This window comes from Populus euphratica, unplaced genomic scaffold (assembly GCF_000495115.2).
Source record: "Populus euphratica unplaced genomic scaffold, PopEup_1.0 scaffold93.1, whole genome shotgun sequence".
Lineage (NCBI taxonomy): Eukaryota > Viridiplantae > Streptophyta > Magnoliopsida > Malpighiales > Salicaceae > Populus > Populus euphratica.
This window is the reverse complement of record NW_011499873.1, coordinates 577,777-600,901: the sequence shown is the minus strand read 5'-3', so window position 1 is coordinate 600,901 and position 23,125 is coordinate 577,777. Positions and strand designations below refer to the sequence as shown.

At 35.5% G+C, this 23,125-nt stretch overlaps 1 protein-coding gene across 3 annotated transcripts; it reads right to left on the bottom strand.

Moving 5' to 3' along the window:
- On the bottom strand, window positions 1-19,900 carry LOC105127757 (histone-lysine N-methyltransferase ASHH2-like). 3 transcript variants are annotated; one of them, XM_011029164.1, is made up of 18 exons: window positions 19,640-19,900; window positions 15,781-19,501; window positions 15,423-15,615; window positions 13,973-14,133; window positions 13,770-13,849; window positions 12,200-12,334; window positions 11,989-12,105; window positions 11,445-11,537; window positions 10,808-10,885; window positions 9,031-9,087; window positions 5,642-6,428; window positions 5,500-5,555; window positions 4,994-5,073; window positions 4,742-4,824; window positions 4,555-4,634; window positions 3,988-4,067; window positions 2,457-2,502; window positions 1-1,812 (listed from the first exon to the last, which is right to left on the bottom strand). In XM_011029164.1, the coding sequence occupies exons 2-18, from the start codon at window positions 19,253-19,255 to the stop codon at window positions 634-636; spliced, it is 6,780 nt and encodes a 2,259-aa protein (XP_011027466.1). In that variant the 5' UTR covers window positions 19,256-19,501; window positions 19,640-19,900; the 3' UTR covers window positions 1-633. The 3 variants fall into 3 exon arrangements, with proteins under 3 accessions (XP_011027466.1, XP_011027467.1, XP_011027468.1); XM_011029165.1 differs by having other exon boundaries at window positions 15,423-15,573; XM_011029166.1 differs by lacking the exon at window positions 3,988-4,067 and having other exon boundaries at window positions 1,760-1,812.
- Between the last annotated feature and the right edge of the window lie 3,225 nt (window positions 19,901-23,125).

The following is a 23,125-nucleotide window of genomic DNA, read 5'->3' as shown; positions in this document are numbered from 1 at the left end:
TAAGAAAAACTGGAATCTATTGATTTCATGACAAGACAATTCACTTGGTTGTAACAACAAGCCATCAACTGACTAGGTCAAAGAATTACTGCAGCAACTACTGTTCTATTTGAGATCGGAACCCCACCAATATCCATGAAACTAAATGATGGAGAATTTGCACCATCCAAGTCAAATAAGTAATTGTAAGAATCAAGAAGCCATTGAACAACATAATCATCTTTCACGTTCCATATCATCAAAGACCTTTCTTTTCCAACGCAAGATGCCAATAAATTGGTTATCTTTTATTCCAACGATCATTAATAGTACTCTTATGACAAAATGTTGAGAAAAACAACACTACCTACCTCTTCGAGGTGTGAGCAAATGGATCAGCACAACAGAAGATGTTGCAAGGTAGAAGCACACTTTCCCCTCAGCTATAGCATCACAATTTTGAGTATGAGGATCGGAATTCTGAAATGAATGAATTTTCCAGTGAAAATAAAAGCTCGAAAAAGAATCGGGAATACATTTAACCGCTGTGCATTTCCTCTTCAGAGCATTTCCTAAAAAATCAATGCTCATTTAGCCACTGTGCATGCTGATTAAGAATATGCCAGCTTTCTCCACTCTACAGCTTACATCCTGTCAATAATACGAGTTTCTCTGTTCATTTGTTAGACTTCCCAAGTCAGTGCTGCACATTCCACCTCTCGAGTTGTCTCCAATGCATCCCCACCCATTCCTACTCCGAACCCATGGAGGAAGCATTTTAGTCCACTTCTGTTGCCTAAAGTACCTCCTACCCAAATCATAAGACCCCCTTGCACGTTTAAATGTTTGATGGTCTTTCGGACCTGGACTGTTAATGTCTGGTTGGTTAGCACCAGTCGTGCTTGGACTATTTTCATCCAGACAAGTGGTGTGATCATAGCAGTCCTTTTCCCCTTGATTTGCAGTGTCATCAATCTCCATAGAGTTCATAGCAGATGGCAGAGTCCCTTTCTTACAGGAGGGAAGTGGTGGTAATGGCGGAAAAGGATGGAAAGGCATGCCAGGAGCAACAATCCAACCCTCTACAGTTTCAGCCAGAGGTGACCCTAACTGCTGCACAACAGGCAACGGAATTCCATAAGAGACAGGAAAGCGGGAATTGAATTTCCTCTGTGGAAGGCCAACAACCACACCAACAGGAAACTTCAAATGGAAAACATTTTGGTGAGGGAGATCATCAACATTAGAAGAAGCATTGGACACAAGAGCGGGGTCAATAGGAGATGAGAATCCTGGTGGAACATCCTCATGAATATTCAGCCTTCCATTATCGGCACCACTAGCTTCATCTTGCCAACAATAACTGTGAACACAATGAGGGCAATAACTGTACTCTTCACCTGCCTTGCCTACATGATCTGGCACTTCTTTACTTAACTCAGGTAATGAGTTGGATTCAGATTGTTGTAATAACCCAGACTTGTTCTGTTCAACATGCTGAAGAGATCTGGAAGATATGTTTTCCTCAGCTGGTTGATCCCAACGGCTTTTACGCTTCCGAGTTCTTGTACCACTACCTACACAGTTCGCAGAGCTGTCCTCGTGGACAGCAGTGCCCACTGACGTTGTTGCTAGGTTTGATTCCACCATACCATTCAGTGCTTCCAAGTGTCTTACACCCTGATCATGCCCATGACTATGAGAAGCTAAAACCTTGTTGCAGTTTGAACCTCTCTGAATCTCCATCCTACCACCATCCCTATCCATACAGCCAAGTTTTCTGGCATGTCTAGGGATCCATCTATCTCGAAAACTTCGTGCAATTTGATGAACCTAAGTACACACGTATTAATTCATTAAAGATCAAATTTCAAACCCAAGGACACGTTAATTTATTACTCATTGCTTTATCTCTAACAATTCAGAATCACAACGAAAACTGCAAGAAGCGATCCTGTAAATTTAAAAGCAACACTCCAAATATAAAATAGCACTGCCCAAAGAAATCCAACAATACTTGTCCACTGTAAAAATTTAATGCCCACAACACTGTTTTTATTATCAAGCCTTATCAGGGTCAGAAATTCTTTAATCACATTTTAATATATAAGGTCAAAATTGGCATTTTCAGTACTTTTAAATGAAACCACAGCTCAATTATTATTGGGTTGAAGAAAGGTGTCACGAGAGAGTTTGGAGTCAGTCTTATCCTTCAGCATTTTGCTTAAATGGTTGCTCTCAAAATTGAAACCATGTACCCTTGTGCAGTTGCAAGCCAAAGGCTTATTATCACTGAACTAAGAAATCACCCAAGATCTGAAGTGTAAATTTTTTCACTTAAAATATTTCTATTGTCAAACAAGATTCAGATTTTGGTACAGTGGAGGGATCAACCTCAGGATGGTGTGCATTTGTTAGGGGGTGTCCTGGAAAAGTAAAAAGTAACCAGTCTTGGATGTAAGAGTCTAAGACAATACCTGTTTGTCATTGTGCTCTGTCAGGGACAGCATGGACTCTCTAAAGCTGCATTAATAACACTCATCAGGGAACACATACCAATAAAATTAATATGATGAGCAAAAGCATCATTTTTTAATTGCATGGCAAGAAATCATTAGCTGCAAGAATTTGGCTGTCTTGAGAGATAAAACAGGAACCAGAAAGCTAAGTGTAGCAATGGTGAAGTTCCTTTAGGGCATGTCCAGAGGAAAAACGAGGGACGGAAGAAAATGGAGGAAATGAAAATAGAAGAAAATAAAATAATCAGAAAAAAATTATTTTCTACCTCTTACTTGAAAGGAGAAAAAATGAAAAGAAAGAAACTAGAAGAAATAGAGTTTTCCTCTGTTTGGTACAAAAAGAAATAGAATGGAAAACATTATTTGTGTTGCAATTATCGTTATGCCCTTCACCTTAAATACCACGACAATTCTTAGACAAGGGTAAATGAAGAGCATAAATCTCAACTCAAACAAGTAATTTCTCCCTATTCTCCATTCCTCTCCCAAAAAAGTTAAAACATCTTTCCACCCATCTTCAACCCTCCCAAACATAGCCTTAAAAGCATGGCCTGTGGAATTAACCACTCAAATCAAATTCAACAATCAACCCTTATGATCAGATGACGATTATAGATATAATGAATGAAAGAGGTTTGCAGTCCTTGGATAGAACTTCCAGTACTTTGTCCAAGGTAGTCATTAACTTACCTATCTTTTTTAACCAGTGGTAAATTCCATATTCCTATAAGGGTTAGTAAACATTAAAATAAAGATGCAGGCTCCTCACATAATTTCAATTCAATTCTTTGCTTATTTATCCCATAATGAGTTTATGTAGCTTCAATTGTATACTTGGCATATTTCCTCAGTAACTTAAACTTAAGGTGTCCAAGAGTTGCTTCCCTTTTGTTGTCCTTTTATATAGACTTTGATGGGGAAAAGAACCACAAGATAAGCTTCTCTTTGTAACTTTTCATTGCTTCCAGATGAAGGTCAGTCACTTCAGAATCTGCTCCTTGTTACTTCTACACCAGATAACATACTGCCTCCTCTGTTCAGTTCATTTCACAAATCTAATGTAGCTTCACTTGTATACTTCACATTTTTGCTCAGTAATGAGTGCTTCAGGAGCCCAGGGTTCCTTCCCTTTTTCAATCTTATAAAGATTTACTTGTTTTGGGAAGAACCACTAAGTCAACTTATCTGACTTTTTATTTGCTTCTAGATGAAGGTCAATTCCCTTGGTGAATAACATCAACATCATACGACATCACTCCTCTGTTCATTTTCATTTCACAAAATCAACATCCCAGCCTAAGAGAACCCTACCATCCATTTTACTACCATATATAATAAGTTCCAGACCACCAAAATTGAGTCAGCATCCCCTCATGATGATTTCCTCCAACTAAGATGTACTAGAGAAGAAACAAGATCACCACTACCACACAAATGATCCCAAGCAAACTAAATATTTACTATTTAAAAACCAGATGAATAATCTAACCTTTCCATTCCAGGACAAGGAGGACCTCCGTTTATATGTTCCAATGTAAGTATCTCCCTAATGGCCAAATACTCTAAAACCTGCAAAGAAGTCAGTTAAGAACATGCTTTTGAAATTCTAGAAAGTTTTTCTTATCATGTTATACACGACAGTTTCCTTGAAATAATTCAAGTTGCAAGCATGTTTCTGAAGAAGAACAGATGTGCCATCATGGAAAGAGTCTCAGGGTTAAAAAAAGATTTTATACACAAAACTGAAAAGGTATACCATTATCTTGTAACATTAATAGTTTCTCATTTGATAGCCACCACAGCCAATAAATCATCTATTTTAACAGTTTTGCAATGTTGAACCATGAAGGGTTAGCATTATCTATCTGGAAAAAGGAAGTATACCATAACTTTTTTGGCATGCAATATTTGCACTTAAATGACAGCAATAATATAAATGTGAGTGTTTCTGTAGGTAAATCAACTTTGAATACCAGGATGTGCATTTGACACATGTTTGGGCGCACAATAAAGGTGCTGGAATGGTATATCTATAATGAAGCAGCCAGGAGTGTACCTTTAGAAGCTTTCGAAGAATCGGAATCTTTTTAAAATCCCTTCTGTACTGCTTCATTATGTTGTGAAGCATCCGTAAACCTGAAAGAAAGCAAATGTGGTTATTCTTTAAGCAACTAAAGGTGCAACAGAATGAATTCCTCAGTGAAGATTGGTTTGTATGCTATGCAAAAGGAGGAAACTCTTACCATTTTTTTCAATTATATCCATCAGTACCATTCGGGATCTAGTTTTCAAGAGTGCATCAAGTATCATTGAAAGCTCTCGATTACTGCAAAACACAAAAAGCTAAGCAATTAAATCAAGACCTCATATGATCATTCAGCATGAGTCCTTTTCAAGGTTCACCTCATATGAAAAGGAATTATTATATTCCAAAAGCCATGATCTTGATGTATGGTAGAAATAAGAAATAAGAAGGCAAGAAAATTGTATATTACCTCTGAATTGCTTCACCATTTCTAATAGCACCAGAAGCTGCAGTGAGGAGGAGAAGTTTCAAGTAGCCTTTGGGGGCATCCTGTCAGAAAATGAAATAAAAAGAACATGGAAAGTCAGCAGAAATGCATAAAACACATAAATTTTTCAATAATTTTAGAAACAACTCAACACATCATTGCAAATAATTTTAGTCAATAAAAATGAAAAATCTGACTACTGGAGAAGCGTTATTAAAACAAATCAAATGCGAACATTTTTCTTGTGGAAAAAGAGCATGGCTTCATCACACACTGGAAATGCACAGACACACATAAGTAAGGCAAATGTACAAACTAATAGTTAAAAATCTAAAAAGAATAAAAAGGCAAAGAATTAGAGATAGAGAGATGTTAAAGCCCACAAGTAAGCATCAGCTACATCCAAAGGCTATATTGCACTTTAGGCTATTAACTAGCATTAAGAAACAGCCAAAACCTTGAGAAAAACTATTCAATAAGCTACTTACTTTCCGCTTGCTTATGCCACCCTCAGAATCCAACAACTCGTTAAGTTTCTCCTGAACTGAAAATATTCCAAGGCATTAATCATTAAAGTATTGCACATAATACCATCTTGACAAAAACGATAAGAATGAGGAGGATCCCAACCTGCTTCAAAATGGCCATCTGAGGTACTTTCCGATAACTTTTTGGGTTTGATAGGTGGCATATGAGGTTTGCTGGTTATTGTCTGAACCTTATTTATGTTTATAAAATTGCTGGCAGACTTTCCTTTCTTAATTAAACCAGATTGGGGTGGAGTTTTAATAATAAAACGGGATTTAACAAAAACCCGCTTGTTTTCAGCTGTGGTAGATTTAGACTTCCTGTTAATCATAATGTCATCAGGCAATGGTTTGGTGAGCACTGAGGTCAGAGAAGTCTTCAACTTTTGACTGGAATACAAGGATTTATCCATCATCTCTTCCATGGAAATCTCCTGGTGAACAGCAGGTGTGGGTTGGGTTGTCATGTCTTCAGTCTGTGGGGAGATTTCTACTCGTTTACTTGAGGAAGAAAAATCTCCAGGTAAGCCATTCATTTCTGATTCACTGGGTGATTGAGAAATGGCAGGAGTTGACTGGTTCATTGAATCCTTAATTTCAGTGGCAACCTCCATGTTCCCAACTGCTGTTTTGGATTCCATTTCCCTACCTTTTGATAAACCGAAGAAACTGGTTTTGGATATTTTATTTTTTAAGTCATCTCCAACTTCCCCATCTTCAAGCATTACAGGTTCGGGAAATTCTTCATCCGAATCAACTTGATCAGTTACTTCAGAGCTAGTTGGATCCCCACCAATATAGCCTTGACATTGAGGTGAACCACAATAGCATCTTTTAGCAGCAGCCCCAACCACTCTTACATAGTTATAGTCAAATGTCACCTCTTCACCCTGCAAAAAAATAAAAAAATAAAACCATGCTTGTGAAAATTATTAAGCATGCATGTGAAAATGAAAGGGCAAATGTAAGTGGCCGTGACAAAAAGGTGCTTTTTATGGTAGGCGCGCAGTGAGGCATTGCAAAGTCTAATGCTTTCTGCAGAAACATCGAGGCTCTTTGTAAACCAGTACGCCTTTCTCTGAAAGACAGGCATCTTCAAAGTTTTTTCATCTGAATTTTAACTAAAACCTTAAAATTGTTATTGAGCTAAACTATTGGATGGTTGAAGGTATGTTGTGCTCAGCAATCTTCAATCAATTGATTTAGCAGAAATAAATTAGATAAGTCACTTAACTTTCAGAAGGAGACATAGAAGAAATGGCAGCAATTAACTACACAAAGTCCACTCCTTAAGGAATAATTTTATTTTAAAATGATTAAAGAAGCCAATATAACATCTTTTTATTGGCAAAACACAAAGGCAACAACACGATCAATCAACTTGGTAATGCCTTTTGAAGGACCTCAACCTCAAGTTACAAAATCCACCACAATTTATCAACTCCCCACAAACTAACAGTGGAAATGAACATGCGTATTCCACACAATGACCAATCAATTTCTTTTACAGACCAAATATCATGTAACAGTCACACCAATCATAGAATATGATATTCATAAAACTATTCACTCAATCATTTCCAGCCCTTCAAACATTTAGCAGAGATGAGGACGTGGTTGTCTGATTAGTACTTAAAAGTGCATTTTTATCATGGTTTTATATCATCATTTTGCACTTGAAGTATCAATAACTCCTTAACTAAAATATGTTTTATAATAATGTATCTAATAATATAAGATACCTATAATTTGTGGTAAATGTCTATTTTTAATGCAGGCCTATCACATAAATGAAAGGATTGATTGATGACTTGAAGAACTTAAATTGCAAGGATAAAGAGATGGCCAAACTTAGAAAAGAGATGTCGGTGCAATCCAAACCGGAACACTGTTCGGTAATTGGGTCATATCTGGAGCTACAGATCTCCGATTTAGGTCCAATTTATATGGATGGAAAGGTAAGACATAGGCCTACAACTTTCATATGGAGCCCAAGATCTAAAAAGGCCATTATCAAGTCCAAATTGTAGCAACAACAAAGAAGCCCGAATCTGTCTTCCAGCCCGAGCACTGTTCGGTATTTTGGCCATATCTAGAGTTTTAGAAGTTCAAATGAGCTGAATTGTTTACACAAGAAAGCTGAGACAATTGCCTACAACTTTCATGTTTGCAACTGGCTCCAATTTTGACGTTATCAATGACGTTTTGGGCAGACAAGAGAAGATAAGGATTGTCACCAAGTCATAAGTTGGCCACCCACTTATCAATTAGTCATCAAATCAATAGTTCCCAATTTTGGCCTATAAAAGGAGGCATTTTCCATGCATTTAGGCATCTTGGTTTCCAGATCAAGATCATGCTCTTCCTTTCTCTCTTTGTATTTTTTGTAATGTTTATGCTTTGCTTTCATTAATATCAAGTTTATGCCTTTCATTTCCTTTCCTTTACTTAGTTAACTTTTATGTTCTTATTTTGTTTATCTATTTTTCTTTCTTTCATTATGTCTAGCTAAGTTAATTATGTCAAGGTGAAAAGGTTACACTAATGGTGTGAGAATAAGTATAATGTAAACTTAATATGGACTTTAATGTTTGATACTAACATATTTTATATTTGTTATCTTGTTCACTCTTTAATACTTTGCTTGTTAAATGACTAATCTTGATTTATGTTGTATAACACTTGGTACAACAAATGCTTGGCACTTTCATAGCCCATAATGTATGGTATAACCGACACCTGAGCTATGAAAGGAACTTGATTTGTTGTCAACATAAGTTATAATCATGAATGCTTGACGAGATTTACAAGTATTAGCATTAATTGAATAAGATGACTAATGTAATCATGTTAACAATATATAATCTGATTGGAACCTCCTTTGTGTGTGGTTTCCAATTCAATAATAAGAGTTTATATTATACTTGTTTGATATACCATTAGTGGAACCTCTAACCTTGACATTTGTTATTATTATTGTTTAGTCCTTACATTAATTTTCCATCTCCAAGTTCTCATCATCTTCTTCTTCTTCTCTTTCTTTATTATTATTACTACTACTACTACTACTACTATTACGACTACTACTACTACTACTATTAGTATTAGTATTATTATTGTTATTGTTGTTGTATTATTGTTATTTATAATTTGTACAAATAACCTCCTTGTGGTTCGACCCCGGTCTTACCGGGTTATTTATTACTTCGACACTCCTGCACTTGGGAGAAGACAACAATCTTTTCGTCGTGTCATTGTCAACTAAATTAAACTTAAAAATAGTTTAAAAGAACAAAAACAGAGGTAAAGTGAAAATACAGGCTTCAAACTTTCAATTTTCAGATTATCCCCTTGAAGAAGAGATGCATTCTATGACTCCATGTGCTTCTATAGCAAGAAGAAAGTAACCAAAAAGTGAAGAAAGAAAAACTATGACAACTATGGCTCAGATGGAAAAGCACAAGATAGAATTAACATAAGGTGTGAGCATACCTTCTTGATATCCCTTAATGCAAACAATCCAATACAGATTTCTCCATTGACCACCCACTATAAGCAAAAATTAAGAAGTCAGACAACAAATTAATTAAGAAATGGGAAAGGGGAACTGAAAGTTCAGAATTTAAAGGTCACACTCTTGGCACCATACATTATAACTTTAAGAGGATGTTCATGTGCAAAAATAGAAGGTTGTTAAGTCAAAACACTACTTCATAAATGATAAATGGAGATCAAACAAGAATATTTAGCTGTCACTCCAAGATGTGGCGAGTATTTGAAAGAAATTAGTACATGAGGTAATACAAAGTTATAAGCCCACTGCGTGACCATATACACAGATGAACCCAAACAGAAGCAGGACAAACTTAAAACAAAAGGGATCAAAACCTTCGGGATCCAAACAGACAGAGCATGTTCTACAAAGAATTCTAAAAATTTCTGCTCAACACTTCTAAAAGCTATAATCTCTTCAATTTAAAAATAATTGGATAATACTTTAGTCCCCTGTCCCCAAAAAATAGACCCATTGGTTAAACAAAGCCTCATCATTGGAGAATATTCCAATAAATGAATTGGCTTAAATTAATTTTTGTTTAAACTTTCCAACTTGCTCCTCAATAGCAATTGACATTTAAAGTAAATTCTCTCTTTCTTTGTTCTTTTGAGTGGAAAACATATGTTATGTTTAATATGTAACCATCAGGAAAAATAATTGATTAGAGAAAGGAGAAAAATTCACCTTAATATTTCTATTTTAATTATATATATTGTGGGATGCAAATGTACAGTATAAAGTGACAGTGGTCTACAAAAGCTTTGTTGGATAAAGCCCAAGCCTCATAACCGTCTCAGTGGTTTGCTGACAGCCTTCCTAAATCAAATAAACTATACAGCTAATTGGATAACTTGCAATAAGTAGGGACTGAGGTTTCTATGAATAGATGCCAATTCAACACTCATTATAATTAGGGAGTGGCTAGTAAGGAGTCCGGGATATAAAGATCAAAACATCTTCACGTGTCCAATGTGAGACATTGCATGAAACATATATATATATTAGTCACACATAGATCAAATTGAAGGCAATGGCTATTCCAATTGGTAAGTTGTAATTGCCTCACAAAGCATGGCTCTGTAAGATGGTGCCATGCATCCTGAATGCAGGAAATTGCATTACCTTACACTAGATATAGTTTGACATTTATTCAACACTGATATAATTATATCCTGTTTTGCATTTTTTTAAGTGCTTCATAAGAAGTGGCTTTGTGAGATGCTGGAATGCATCTCTGTGATTAAAGTCAACTCATTAATTCAAATGCTAAGAAATAGTTGAGCTCTTTATTGTTTTAGATCCTCAATGCATCCCTGTTATTAAAATCAACTCGTTAATAATTTTTTAATTCAAATACTAAGAAATAGTTAAGCTCTTTATTATTTTGGCTCATATGCTTCTGGATCAACATAAATGGGGATTCCTGGCCTGTTCGCATCCCAGCTACAAGGAAAAGGATGAAAAGAACCAAAGAGAGAAGTGAAATGAAGAGAAAAGTGAGAAAAAAAAATCAACTTAAGCAGCAGACTCAACAATCCAGTCATGATGAAATATGCATAAGAAAATGAAGAAATGGAAGGCTTCATCTTAGCTCAACAACGCATATTGAAAGTACATCAAGTAAACCATAACAAGCGCAACCAAGTATAAATTATGAATCTCGTTAAATCAAAAAAACAAAAATGATGTGAGGCATGTCTCAAAATGAATCACCTTTTCGGTACGACAATTAGGATCACAACTATGATTAATGAAACGCCCCATATTTCCCTTCACACATGCATCAATTACCTGAAAAGATTGAAAATGTGGATTACAGACAGCACAAAACAATAATGGCGAGACAATTAAATCCAGAAAAACAGCAGAAATCAGACAAAAGCATGCACTCAACAGATGAGAGAGAAAAGTGATGAGTCATTGCACAAAAATTAGACAATACAATTGGTTAAAGGTGCTTCCACCAGTAACATGAAGCGGCGGTTAGAAGTTAATGATTCATGTCATTAAATGATTGCTGTAATAGTGAACTTTCAATCTATGATGTGACCAATCAAAAGATACCTAGCACATTTACAGCTAATCTCCATGAAACCAAGAATTCGAGGCCTCAGGTGATTTTAGGAATTTTAACCGAACATATAAACTGAAAAGTTAAAAAAGCAGCAGATATCAAATAATGGCAGAAGTTCATTCTAGTGACAAGTTAGATTTAACATCCAGAGGCCTAGAAGCTACCACCAATACTTTCATCAAAGCATTTACAAGCTGCATTACATTAGAGCTGTTCAAAGCAAATTAATCAATGAAAATAAAATAATAATATTAAAGAAGAAGAGCTTCAGCAAACCTCACTGCCATCCAATGTCATGAAGTAGAAATGTTTGTGACCCTTGGAAGCATACTCTTTTTGCCTTGACTCATAAGCATGCACATCAAGCACCTAATTGACCCATATATATTAGAAATTTGGAGGTAAGAGATTGTAAGAAATTTGCATGCACATTTTGAACTAAAACCTTCTTTTGGTGGAAGAGTCATCTGTATGTGTGGAGCGAGATGGGGTCAAACTATCACAAAAAGCATATTGACTTTAATTATTGAGCATAATTAAGTAACTCCAAATGTGAATTGAGTTGAGCTGGTATCAGAGTTGGCCATGCAAAATATATGTCCATAGAAAGTTTTGAAGTGGTCTAATTCTATTTACCTAAAATGATTCTGCATAAAACATATCATGTGCAAGTAAACTAGCATCAGAGGAAGCCTAGCACACCAACAAAAACTAGAATCAGAGGAAACCCAGTACACCAATGACTTCCAACATTGGCTCAAAACGCAGCTCATAACAAGGTTCAAAGCTAACCAGCAGCGTACATAAAATTAAAAGTTACCTCTCCAACATATTCAATAAGGAATTGCCCTCTAGATATATCCTCTTCCAACCGCAGCCCAAAACCTTTCTTCCCACACCGGTCCCATGTCATTTTGGCATAATTGCGCTTTTGGAACTGCAAATTGATAAATAGACTAAAATCAAACAAAAAAAGACTATAATTAGAAGTGAAATTATTATTACTATTTGCACAAGGTAAGCTGTGGAACCTGTTGATTTGAACAAAGGTCCCCACATGGACAGGTGCCTTGAACACACTCAATATTGAGCATTCGATTCAAGCATTCATCTCCACAACCACCTAACCTGCCGCCCACAGGTGCTTTGCAGTAGCAAACCATTATCTATTTAAAATTTATGGAAATTTTTGTCAAAACATAAATTTAGAAAGGCCAGCACAGCACCTAAACAAACCTTCCAAGAAAGTTGAACCTCATTTTATTGTCTTAAAAATGAAATATCTCAATTTATGCACTGGGTTTTTAACAATCAGAAAAGATAGATGAGGATAGAAAGAGCAGTAGAAATGAGATGAAGCCTATTCAAACAAACTTTTTTAAAAAATCAACAATTTGAGCATAACACATGTCAAAGATTACTTTTAATAGAATTCTGTACTCACTAGGAATGTTAGAATGTGAGAGTCAAGGAATGGTGCCTAGTACCTGCCAGTGTCCAAGCTACTATATATGGGAGGTCTAGTAATAAATAAACTCTCTTAAGGAATTTTCGCAAAAAAGAAGAAGCAGGAGGCCTTAAGTCTGCAAATAATGATTCTTCCAAAAAAAACCTGCAACGCATGTTGGAGTGACACTAATCCTAAAACCAGTGATATCATTAGCTCTCGAGGGAGATTATGAGAAGGTGCATTGATGCAGACAGTACAACACAATTACACCAGCTAAACCAAGAGATGAAAAAACACCAGGAAGAGCAGAAGCACTAGCAAAGTTGGCATGTTGTGAACATAACAACATCCATCAAAGGGAAAAACCAAAGGCACACAAATGAAAAAAAATGAAAAATCAGTGACAGGGAAGATTATTTCTTATAGCATTAGATATAGAACATAAGCTTCTACAAGAAAAAGATAATACAATCATCATGTTAGTGATTTTGGATAGCCTAAGCCATGATTACGATTGATCGTTTTCAATAACAATTCAAAGTGTTTTTTTTCACATAGGATAGCCACACTGCATGTGTGAATGCATGTTCTAATCAAATATGTCTTGAGAAAGACTGTTACCTGAAACAATCAATCGTAATCACGGCTTAGGCCATGGATTTTTTTTATCAAATATCTTGCAAAGCACAAATACATTTACACAATTTTTTATTCAGATTGCAACAGCAAATTATCTCCCTCTCATACTAGCAATTTTCTGAATATTTTTGAATTCACAACATATTCCCAGAGTACCATGATTCCGGAGATATTCACTAATCTAGATCTATACGAGGACCAAAGCTACCAAGTCTGCAAACATATTTTGATGCTAATTTTCCTACTTTCCATGTTACAGTACTAAACTAGCCAGGTCTCAATGCGGTCCTCTATGTATGACAGCCATCAAGACATCCAAGAAACCAACCCTGTAGCCATCTGAGATAGAGTTCAACTTGCCATAACTCAACATTAGGGCCACACATGCTGCTTAAGTTAAAGCACATGTCCATCCTGCCTACTACCATTTAACAAAAAGATTCAATTCTCAATACAAAGATGCATAATTATTGCACTGTTGATATGCACAAAATAATGAGTCAAGTTCAGACCTCATCAATAGTTTGAGTTTTACGGGTGCGGTGCAGGAACTGATTGGTAGTAATGCGCGTAAATTCATACTCCTTGGAAACTATACAAGAAGTAAAATACAATGTTAAGTTTCAAGATAAGGCGAAACCCTCAAGAACCAAAGCCAGGTCCTACTTCAAGCTTGTGTTCAATCTTTCGCTTTTCTACAGCTACCGTTGCATACCTGATGTTGGTCCACATTCTAATTCCATATAATTTGAAGGAGCATCGCAAACATCCTCATCAGCATCTGATATGCCCAACTCCGCATTAATTTCTGCATCTGACTTCTCTTGGGGGAAGGAGCAGTCAGCAAAGGCTTTATCCATGTTGTCCTCACAGATCCTTAGAAATCAAAAGAAAAAATAACAACAGCTGACAACTTAGAGAAGGGAACAGGAAACAATGAGAGAGGGGGGACAAGAGTGGGGCAGAGGGGGTAAAGAGGGGGTTGGAGGAAATGTCTGTAATGCTGGAAGACAGCTCCTCTTACACCCATACCAACAAAAAAAAGATGAATTGAACATTCACCTTGAGATCATAAGATTAACATATAATTAATTTTTGGCAGCTCAGTAAGTTCCAAAGTCTAAAATGAAATGTGGAAGCCAGTCATCCTGGAGAAGCAACACTCAAATCTTAATTTCATTGAAACCAGAGCTGAGAAAACAAACTTTGGATCACTCAAAGATTCCTACTCAAGCAAGATTATAGAAGGTCCATGGGATTATTGGATAGTTGATCCATGCCCAAAAAGGAGTTGTAAATTAATGGACATGGTGGCCATCTTTCCCCTTAACTAAAGCAAGCTTAATAAGAAGTACACGGTTGAGACTCCAGCCAGGATATTTGATATTTGCATATCCCTAGAAATTTCACAAGCAAGTCATCTTACCTGCACAACTGGCCTTTCTCATTTTCCTATTGTAAACTATATTTGGGAGGCTTAGGTGCCGGTAAGGTCAAGGATTTTTTTGTCTGTTGTTCTTCAGAGGATACATGTAGCTAGCACAAAAACTGATAAAGTTGCATCTGAATGTCTGTGTCATATGTCTTAGTGGTGGCAAAACACCGGTGCACTTTTTTTTTGGCAGTGCTTTGTCACAAGGAGTTTGTGGAATAGGACCTTGCTATCTTTGGTGATCAGTGGTTGATATGCATGTCCAAAAAACAGAAGAATTTTGTTACATGTGTTTTCTAGGTTAGAGGAGAGAAAGCAAGATGGCATAACTCTTTGAGCTTGTACAGTGTTTGTAGTGAATTGTCTGCTCAAATGGAGAGAATGCTAGAAAACAATCAGCAAGAGTCAACAAGAGAATTTTTCAAAACCATTATTTATTCAACTGATTACCTTTGGGATAGACTAGTAATTATGCACTCTTTAAAGTGTTCTGCTCTGGAACTTTTAGATACCATCAGCTCATTTTCAGAGTGATTAAAGAGCTCTTTTGGATTAACATTCTCACACTAATCCCTTGACCTCTTCATTGTACTTAATCTCATGCTAAAAAAATCTTTTTATTTTTCTTAAAAAATAAAAGGAGTGAATATGTAAATTGGTGCAGACACAGCACACAAAGATACAGAACCTGCAAAATTAATAGAATGAATTGAACGGGCACAAGATAGAGTACCATTGGCGATGTGTTTGACTGATAGATTCTACAAGTCTAACTGGAATACGCCGCCATTTAAGACAATCATCACAGCGAACCCAAGCATTATCTGGAAATAAATTTTGCTCCATCACCCCACTTGACGGCATGTCCAGATTAGTTGCCTCTTCTGCAGTAGTATCATTGCCAGCATCAGTTTTTCCATTGTCATCTACAGTATGATTACAACAACAATTCATGTCAGAGCAGAATGCTTCTTGACCTTTGGTATAACAAAAAGATATATCAAGTTCCATGAGAACATGACTGCAAAAGCATTAAAAAATCAGATCATGCAACATAAACAATTCAGAACCTATTTCAGGATGTTCTTCACCTTTGGAAACAACATGATCACAAACACTCTTCTCCTCAGCTCTGTTCTTTTTAACTGACTTCCTATCATTTCCTCTCTCCTTGCAACCATTTGCCCTCCTGCTTTTTGCAGAGTCAGAGACTTTGGACCTTCTCTTGTTTACTCCATCAGATTTCCTTGGAAGTCGGCGTCCCCTGGATTTAGTTGAAGGAAGAGGATTCTTTGAAATCTGTGATTCTGACAACCTAAGGTCAGCATCCAGTTCACCACATATTTTAGTTTCCATAATGATTTCTCCTCTCAAAGCCCCTCCAGGGACTCCAAGTTCAGTCTTTCCTGATGAAAGTACCAGTTCTGCCGAATATTCTTTCGTGCTTGTTGTGTTGACAGAACCATTAGCACTGGTGCATGATGTAAGAATCTCACTAGAGGAAAGACTATCACCCTTTCTCTGCCTGCCCCCTCGTTTCTTTGCCAATTTAACTTTCTTTGAGCTTGCCAAAGCAGGTGAACAGTTTCCTGCTTGAGGAAGGCTTTCTTTCTTTTTTCCCCTCTTTCCACCAGTACCCTCTTCATCCGCAGCAAAAGCCTTAGAAGGAGACAGAACAGCATCAGGATAATCTTCTTGACATCTTGCATCGACTTCAACCTCGGGTACTGAATTTATAACTTCCGAATCTGGTGAAGTTCCAGCATCTGTATACCTCTTCTCAGTTGCAACTCCCAGTGCTTCAACCTCTGTATGGGAAGGAACCCCAAGATAATCTTCCATAATATCTCTAGATGACTTCTCAGAAATTACAGTGCCCTCCATGTCCGTGTTTGCAAGTTTTACATCCATAGCAGAAGCATCACAGTGTGCTTTTGCCTTCCCCAACTTAATGTAAAAAGACGGAAGCTGTTTTTGAGTTCCCTCTTCAACCATGTTATCTCCCATACAATAGGCTAACTTTGAAATTTCAAAACTGGTTTCCTGGCATGACTCAGCCCCATAATCACTAACAAGATCACCAGATGCCTTAGTATTAATTACCTCGGGGATTATCATCTTTGGCTTACTTTCAGTTTGACAAGCATCTTTTCCCACTTTAACTTTCAAACGAATGCAATGAGCCGAAGCATGACCTTTCTTGCTGGACCGTCGTGAGGTTCCACCAGCAAGTTTATTCCGCTTTCCACTTCCTTGGTCACCCCTTGCCTTCTGTGATCCAAGATTCTCAATTTCATCAGGTCTGAGACCATTAATCAGCATAAAAGTTTGTGTAATATTCCCCAATAATCCCCAAGCAGAAGAGCGAGCTGGTTTGGAGAAGCAGCTCCGCCTCCTTGTCACACTCTTGAAGACGATCTCAATACCTCGATGCAGCTTTGGGACTTTGGTTGTGTTCCTACATTTCCTTGCAGCCCTTTTTGTCTGGGTCTTCTGACTTGATTTCCGTGTTCCATTGCTCCTACGTGAAGATGGTGATACAATGACATGACACTTGGTTTCAGAAACACTATCAATGCTGACGTTATTCTTTGCTTCATAGTCTGTCTCTCCAGAACAGTCAACCGCACTGCTAGAATCGATAGTGCCATGTGCTGATGCCTGGGAACAAATGCCAGCTTCTGTCCTAGCCAAAGCATTGCTTTCCTGTTCTGGAACCCACTCTATAGCTAGACCATTGACAGCCTTGGAATCCAGTTTACATGGTATCAACTTCTGCTCATCATGAGGAACATTTTCTTCTGGCAAATCAGTCATGGGCATGACTTTCAAGTTCTCCTGTGATGGCAACAACAAGTTGGAAGGAGTAGTCTCAGCCGCATCTAAAACAAAAGTTGGATCCTCCATAACCCCTCCTGCAAAGGGACCGCTAAAGATCTGCTTTTCCTTCTGGTCTTTCTGCTGAAGACACTTGCTTGGTGGACATGTCACAGGTGTCAATTCCAAGAGTAGTTCATGGTCCAGTGGAAGCAACTTTTGGTCTTGATTATCAGTCTCCAACCTAGTTAAGATGACACTTTTCTCATCTGAAACAACAGTACATGATGTCCCATCATCTTGCTTGTCCTGTTCAACACCGTTTCTAGATGAAACATTCACTGAAATCAATCCAAAAGGCATTTCACAGCTTGGTGAAGGACCTATTTCATTACAGGTAGCGGTCTCTGTTGCAGCTAAACCATCAGTTTTGTCTTCCATGACCCCTTGAATACTAATACTCTCTATCCCAGCTAAATCATTGTTTTTCTCTTCCATGGTCACCACCATAGATGTACCACTGTCTTGCATGTCCTGTTCAACACCATTTCTAGGCAAACATTTTGCAAGCATTTCATAGCCCAGTGAAGGCAATATGTTTTCACAAGTACCAATAGTCTCCGTCGCCACTAAACCATTACTTTTCTGTTCCATCACCCCTTGAACGTTGCTCTTCCCTAGGGCAGTAAAATTGCCAATTTTCTCTTCCACAACCACTTCTTGAGAGGCACCACAATCATGGTTGTACTGTTCACTGACATCACCAGGCAAACTTTTTACTGGTATTAGTTCTGCAGGCAGTTCTCTACCCGATAAAAGCATTATTTCATCATGTGTATCAACCTCTGTTGGAGCCAAGTCACCACTGTTTTCTTCCATGACCCCTTGAACACTAACGTTCTTATCATCCCTCTGGTCATCTTGTTGACCGCCATTTCTGCACCAATCATTTGCTTGCACTAATTCAGCTGGCATCTTACAGCCCAGTGAAAGAACTATTTCGTTGGATTTAACAGTCTCTATTGCATCTAAACAGTCATCTTCAATAACCCCTTGAACATTTCCACTCTCGTCTTCATTCTGGCCATCTTGTTGATCACAATTTCTAGGCATATCATTCACAGGGTTTAATTCTACAGATGTTCCACAAGCGGTTGGTGGCACTGTTTCATCAGAAGCGTCAGTCTCTACTGTAGCTAGACCATCACTGCCCTCTTCCATAGTGCCTTGAGCACCAGCATTTTTATCATCCATTTGGTCATCATGTTGATTGCAATTTTTCAGTGAATCAGGAACAACCAGCAGTTCCAAAGACCCTTCACAATCTACAGCTCCACCATTCTCACCTCCAAGCCCTACTTTTTCCTCCCAGAATCTATCTGTCTCCCTGATACAATCATCCCTTCCACTTTGACCCTCATCCAAACATTCCCCATCGACCCCAGATTCATCCTCCAACAATCTTCCTGCTATCGAACCAACCATGTTCTCACCCTCAACCGCCAACCCAATTCCCCTATCATCCAACACAGCCTCCATAACATCGCTGTAGCTAGCACAAACACCATTATCTTTCTGAGACAATTCTGCAAACCCATTTGTTGCACTAGAGGGGTCCGCGTAAAATTCAATAACACTCCGACCAGTCTCCAAGGCTGGCAGCTGCTCAGAATTCTTGATAAACTCCAGGCATGAATGCTGCTCAGTCGCAGCAAGATTCAAGGGCTCGTGAGGCTCACACGCGCCCATCTCAGTTTACCAATTTTAATAGCCAGTTAAGACACGCCCATCTCCAAGACAACAACAAAAAAACAATTACACGAAATTCTTACCAGCCACAATGCACGACCCTGGTCACCCCCAGATCAAAAAAAAAAAAAAACTTGCCTCTGTCTCATTCACTCGCAATCTCCCTCAAAACAAAAGCAGCAAAAACCGATAAAACAATACCTTGGTCAAAACGCTGGTAGAGAAAAACCCTAGAATCCACCTCCCCTGCGAAAGCAAAACCCTATTTAATCATTCCAAGGATAATGCAGATGTAAAAAAAAAAAACCTTCGCGGAATTTCACGAATATGAAAATATTTAGCACCGATAACATTTTTGAAGGATTATTGGAGGAGCAAAAATACCTGTGTGGAGAAGAGAGGCATCGGGCCCTGAGAGCTGAAAGCGAAGGGCTGGTTTTTATTTTATTTTATAAAATGTAAATTATTTTTTTAAATAGTGTTTTTCCTATTATTTTTTTCCGCGAGAGAGAGAGAGAGAGTTGCTTAATGGTGTTGTCAAGGGATAAATAGGACGCACGGAAAGGAAAAGCGAGTGTGTTGCCGGGGAGAGAAATATGCGCGAAGGAGAGAGAGAGGTTATCGATTTCTTTTTTCTGTTTTCCTTTTTTTATCTGTAACTGTGGATTTTTTTTATTTTTTTTTAATTTCCCGTCGGCAGGTAAAAAAAATTAGTTTTCAAACAAAAGTACTTAACAGGTGATGGATACATGTTTAACTGCAAAAACAAAACTCTAAAAACCTTAAAAAATCCAAAAACATTTCTAAATACGCGTAATACCACATCAGACCCCAACTTTTATTAAGGTGTATGGAATTAATATTGCGTGTAGGATTGCAGTAGTTGTTATAATTTAAAATATTTTTTATTTTAAAATATTTTTGATATTAGTATTTTAAAATAATTTAAAAATAAAAAATATATAATTTTAAAAAATATAATTTATATTACATTTCCAGATAAACACCACGTGTCATAGCTTGAGTTTATCATTTAGGTATGTTTATTGTTAGGTATGCTAGAAGTGACATGACTAGCTTTGTTGGACATGTATTTTAAGGTTTTTTTTAAAAAAAATTCAGTCAATATATTTTAATTTATTTTTTATTTTTAATAGGCTTAAATACCTTACGTGCTCAATTAAAGAATTCTATAAGACCCAATATAAGTTTTTTAGTATTTTATACTAATACAATATATATTATTTTAAATAAAATATAATTCAAAATATCACGATAATAAAATTATATTCTAACTTTTTATTTTCATAAAATAAAATGATAAAGCTTACGAGATATAAATATAAAATAAATTATTAATCTTTAATAAAGATTAATAATTTATTAAATCTTAATACTTTCATTGTATATATTTTTAGATTTTATCTATCTAAAATATCAATGTATATTCTCTTTTAAACATCAAAAAATCCATATATCATTTAAATTAGATATTTTGCAAGAACATGCTACTAACTACGTTGAGCATTATATATTATTAGTTGTCAATTACTGGACTTTTCATATTAAATTTTACAAAACCTTAACTATAAATAATAAATAAAATTAATTGAACTAAGAAATTATCATGTTTTTCAATTCACCAATCTTAATCACAAGTATACCGGGTCTCCTTGTCAGCATGCACGAAAAACTCACATACACTGCATCATTTGAACATATATCGTATGAGTTATGACGTGCTAGATTAAGGAAACATGAAGAAAAATTAATTAAAAAACACGTGATTACAACTTAAATTTTTAATATTAGTACTTTAAAATAATTTAAAAACAAAAAAATAAAAAAAATATAATTTATATTACATTTTCAGATAAACACCACGTATCATAGCTTGAGTTTATCATTTAAATATATTTATTGTTAGGTGTGCGGGAAGTGACACGACTAGCTTTGTTGGACGTGCATTTTAAGATTTTTTTTCAAAAAAATTCAGTCAACATATCTTAATTTATTTTTCATTTTTAATAGGTTTAAATACCTTACAGTGTAAGCCCAATGCTCAATTAAAAGAATTCTACAAGACCCAACATGAGTGTTTCAGTATTTTATATTAGTACAATATATATTATTTTAAATAAAATATAACTCAAAATATCATGATAATAAAATTATATTCTAACTTCTTCTTTTCATAGAATAAAATTATAAAGCTTACAAGATATAAATACAAAATGAATTATTAAAGCTTAAAGATTAATAATTTATTAAATCTTAATATTTTTATTATATATATTTTTAGATTTTATCTATCTAAAATATCAATGTATATTCTCTTTTAAACATCAAAAAATCCATATATCATTTAAATTAGATATTTTGCAAGAACATGCTACTAACTACGTTGAGCATTATATATTATTAGTTGTCAATTACTGGACTTTTCATATTAAATTTTACAAAACCTTAACTATAAATAATAAATAAAATTAATTGAACTAAGAAATTATCATGTTTTTCAATTCACCAATCTTAATCACAAGTATACCGGGTCTCCTTGTCAGCATGCACGAAAAACTCACATACACTGCATCGTTTGAACATATATCATATGAGTTATGACGTGCCAGAGTAAGGAAACATGAAGAAATATATATATATATAATTAAAAAACATGTGATCACAACTTAGGAAAAACCCACCATCGTGCTAGTCTTTACCTCATTAATTTGTTTTGTTAATGTCACGAGGAATACTTTGACTAGGAAGATTGAGAAAATACCCGAGCTGACCATGTCAAAGGCAAAAGCGGGGGTTTGGTGGCAGGAGGCCATCGGTGATGGATTTTCAATCATATATATATATATATATATAGCCATCGGTGATGAAAATACACACACACACACATATATATATATATTTATATGCATATTTGCCTCCACTTTGTGATGAGCTAGATTAGATTTTTTTTCCAAACTTAAAAAAGAAGTCAAGAGTACGAAGAGTTTTCTACAGTGTTATAAATCTGCAAGCAAGTAATGAATTCCACTTAAATTAATAAATTGTTTTTTTGAATTATTATTTAATTATTTATATAATAAAAAAAATAATTATAAAATAGAGTATCAAACCAGTATCAGGATTTAAAAAAAAATCATGATAATCTCATAAAAAGCATAACAAAATAAATTATAAAACTTAATCAATAATCAAGTCAATATCAAGTGATAAAATTAAAATAAATAATTTTAAAAAATCATGATAATCTTATAAAGAACACAGCGAAATAAATTATAAAATTTAACTACTAGTCAATTCAGTATCAAGTGATAAAATTAGAATAAATAATTTTTAAAAAAGTCATGATAACTTCATAGAAAGTACAACGAAATAAATTATAAATCTTAATTACTAATCAATTCAATATCAAGTAATAAAATTAAAATAAATATTAAAAAAAAAACTAAACTCGTCACACCCATCAACAAATTTGTGAACTTTTTAAAATTCAATAATATGTTTTTTTAAATTATTTCTTCTTAACTACAAGATAAAAAGAAAAATAAACAATTACATAATAAAGTTCAGTTAATTAAAAAATACCCCACTAAACCTGCAAATCAGGATAATCAATATCATCTCTTTAAACTCTCGCAAACTGAGTTATATTAACTCTATAAAATTTAACAATTTAGTTTTTTAAAAAATTATTTTTTGTTCAACTAAATATTTTTTAAAATTATTATACTATATGGTGTTGAGATATTTTTTTATATTGATCTGATGTTAGGATATTTTTGTAATGTTGCGGTAGCAATATAAAAAATAAATTTTTAAATTTTAAATTTCCATAAACATACATATATACAT

Coding starts and splice junctions, on each gene's coding strand:
- LOC105127757 (XM_011029164.1), bottom strand. CDS start 19,255: ATGGGCGCGTGTGAGCCTCACGAGCCCTTGAATCTTGCTGCGACTGAG. Junction 14,134..15,422: donor AGTCAAACACATCGCCAATG/GTACTCTATCTT, acceptor TTGATTTCTAAG/GATCTGTGAGGACAACATGG. Junction 1,813..2,456: donor CAGAGCACAATGACAAACAG/GTATTGTCTTAG, acceptor GTGTGTACTTAG/GTTCATCAAATTGCACGAAG.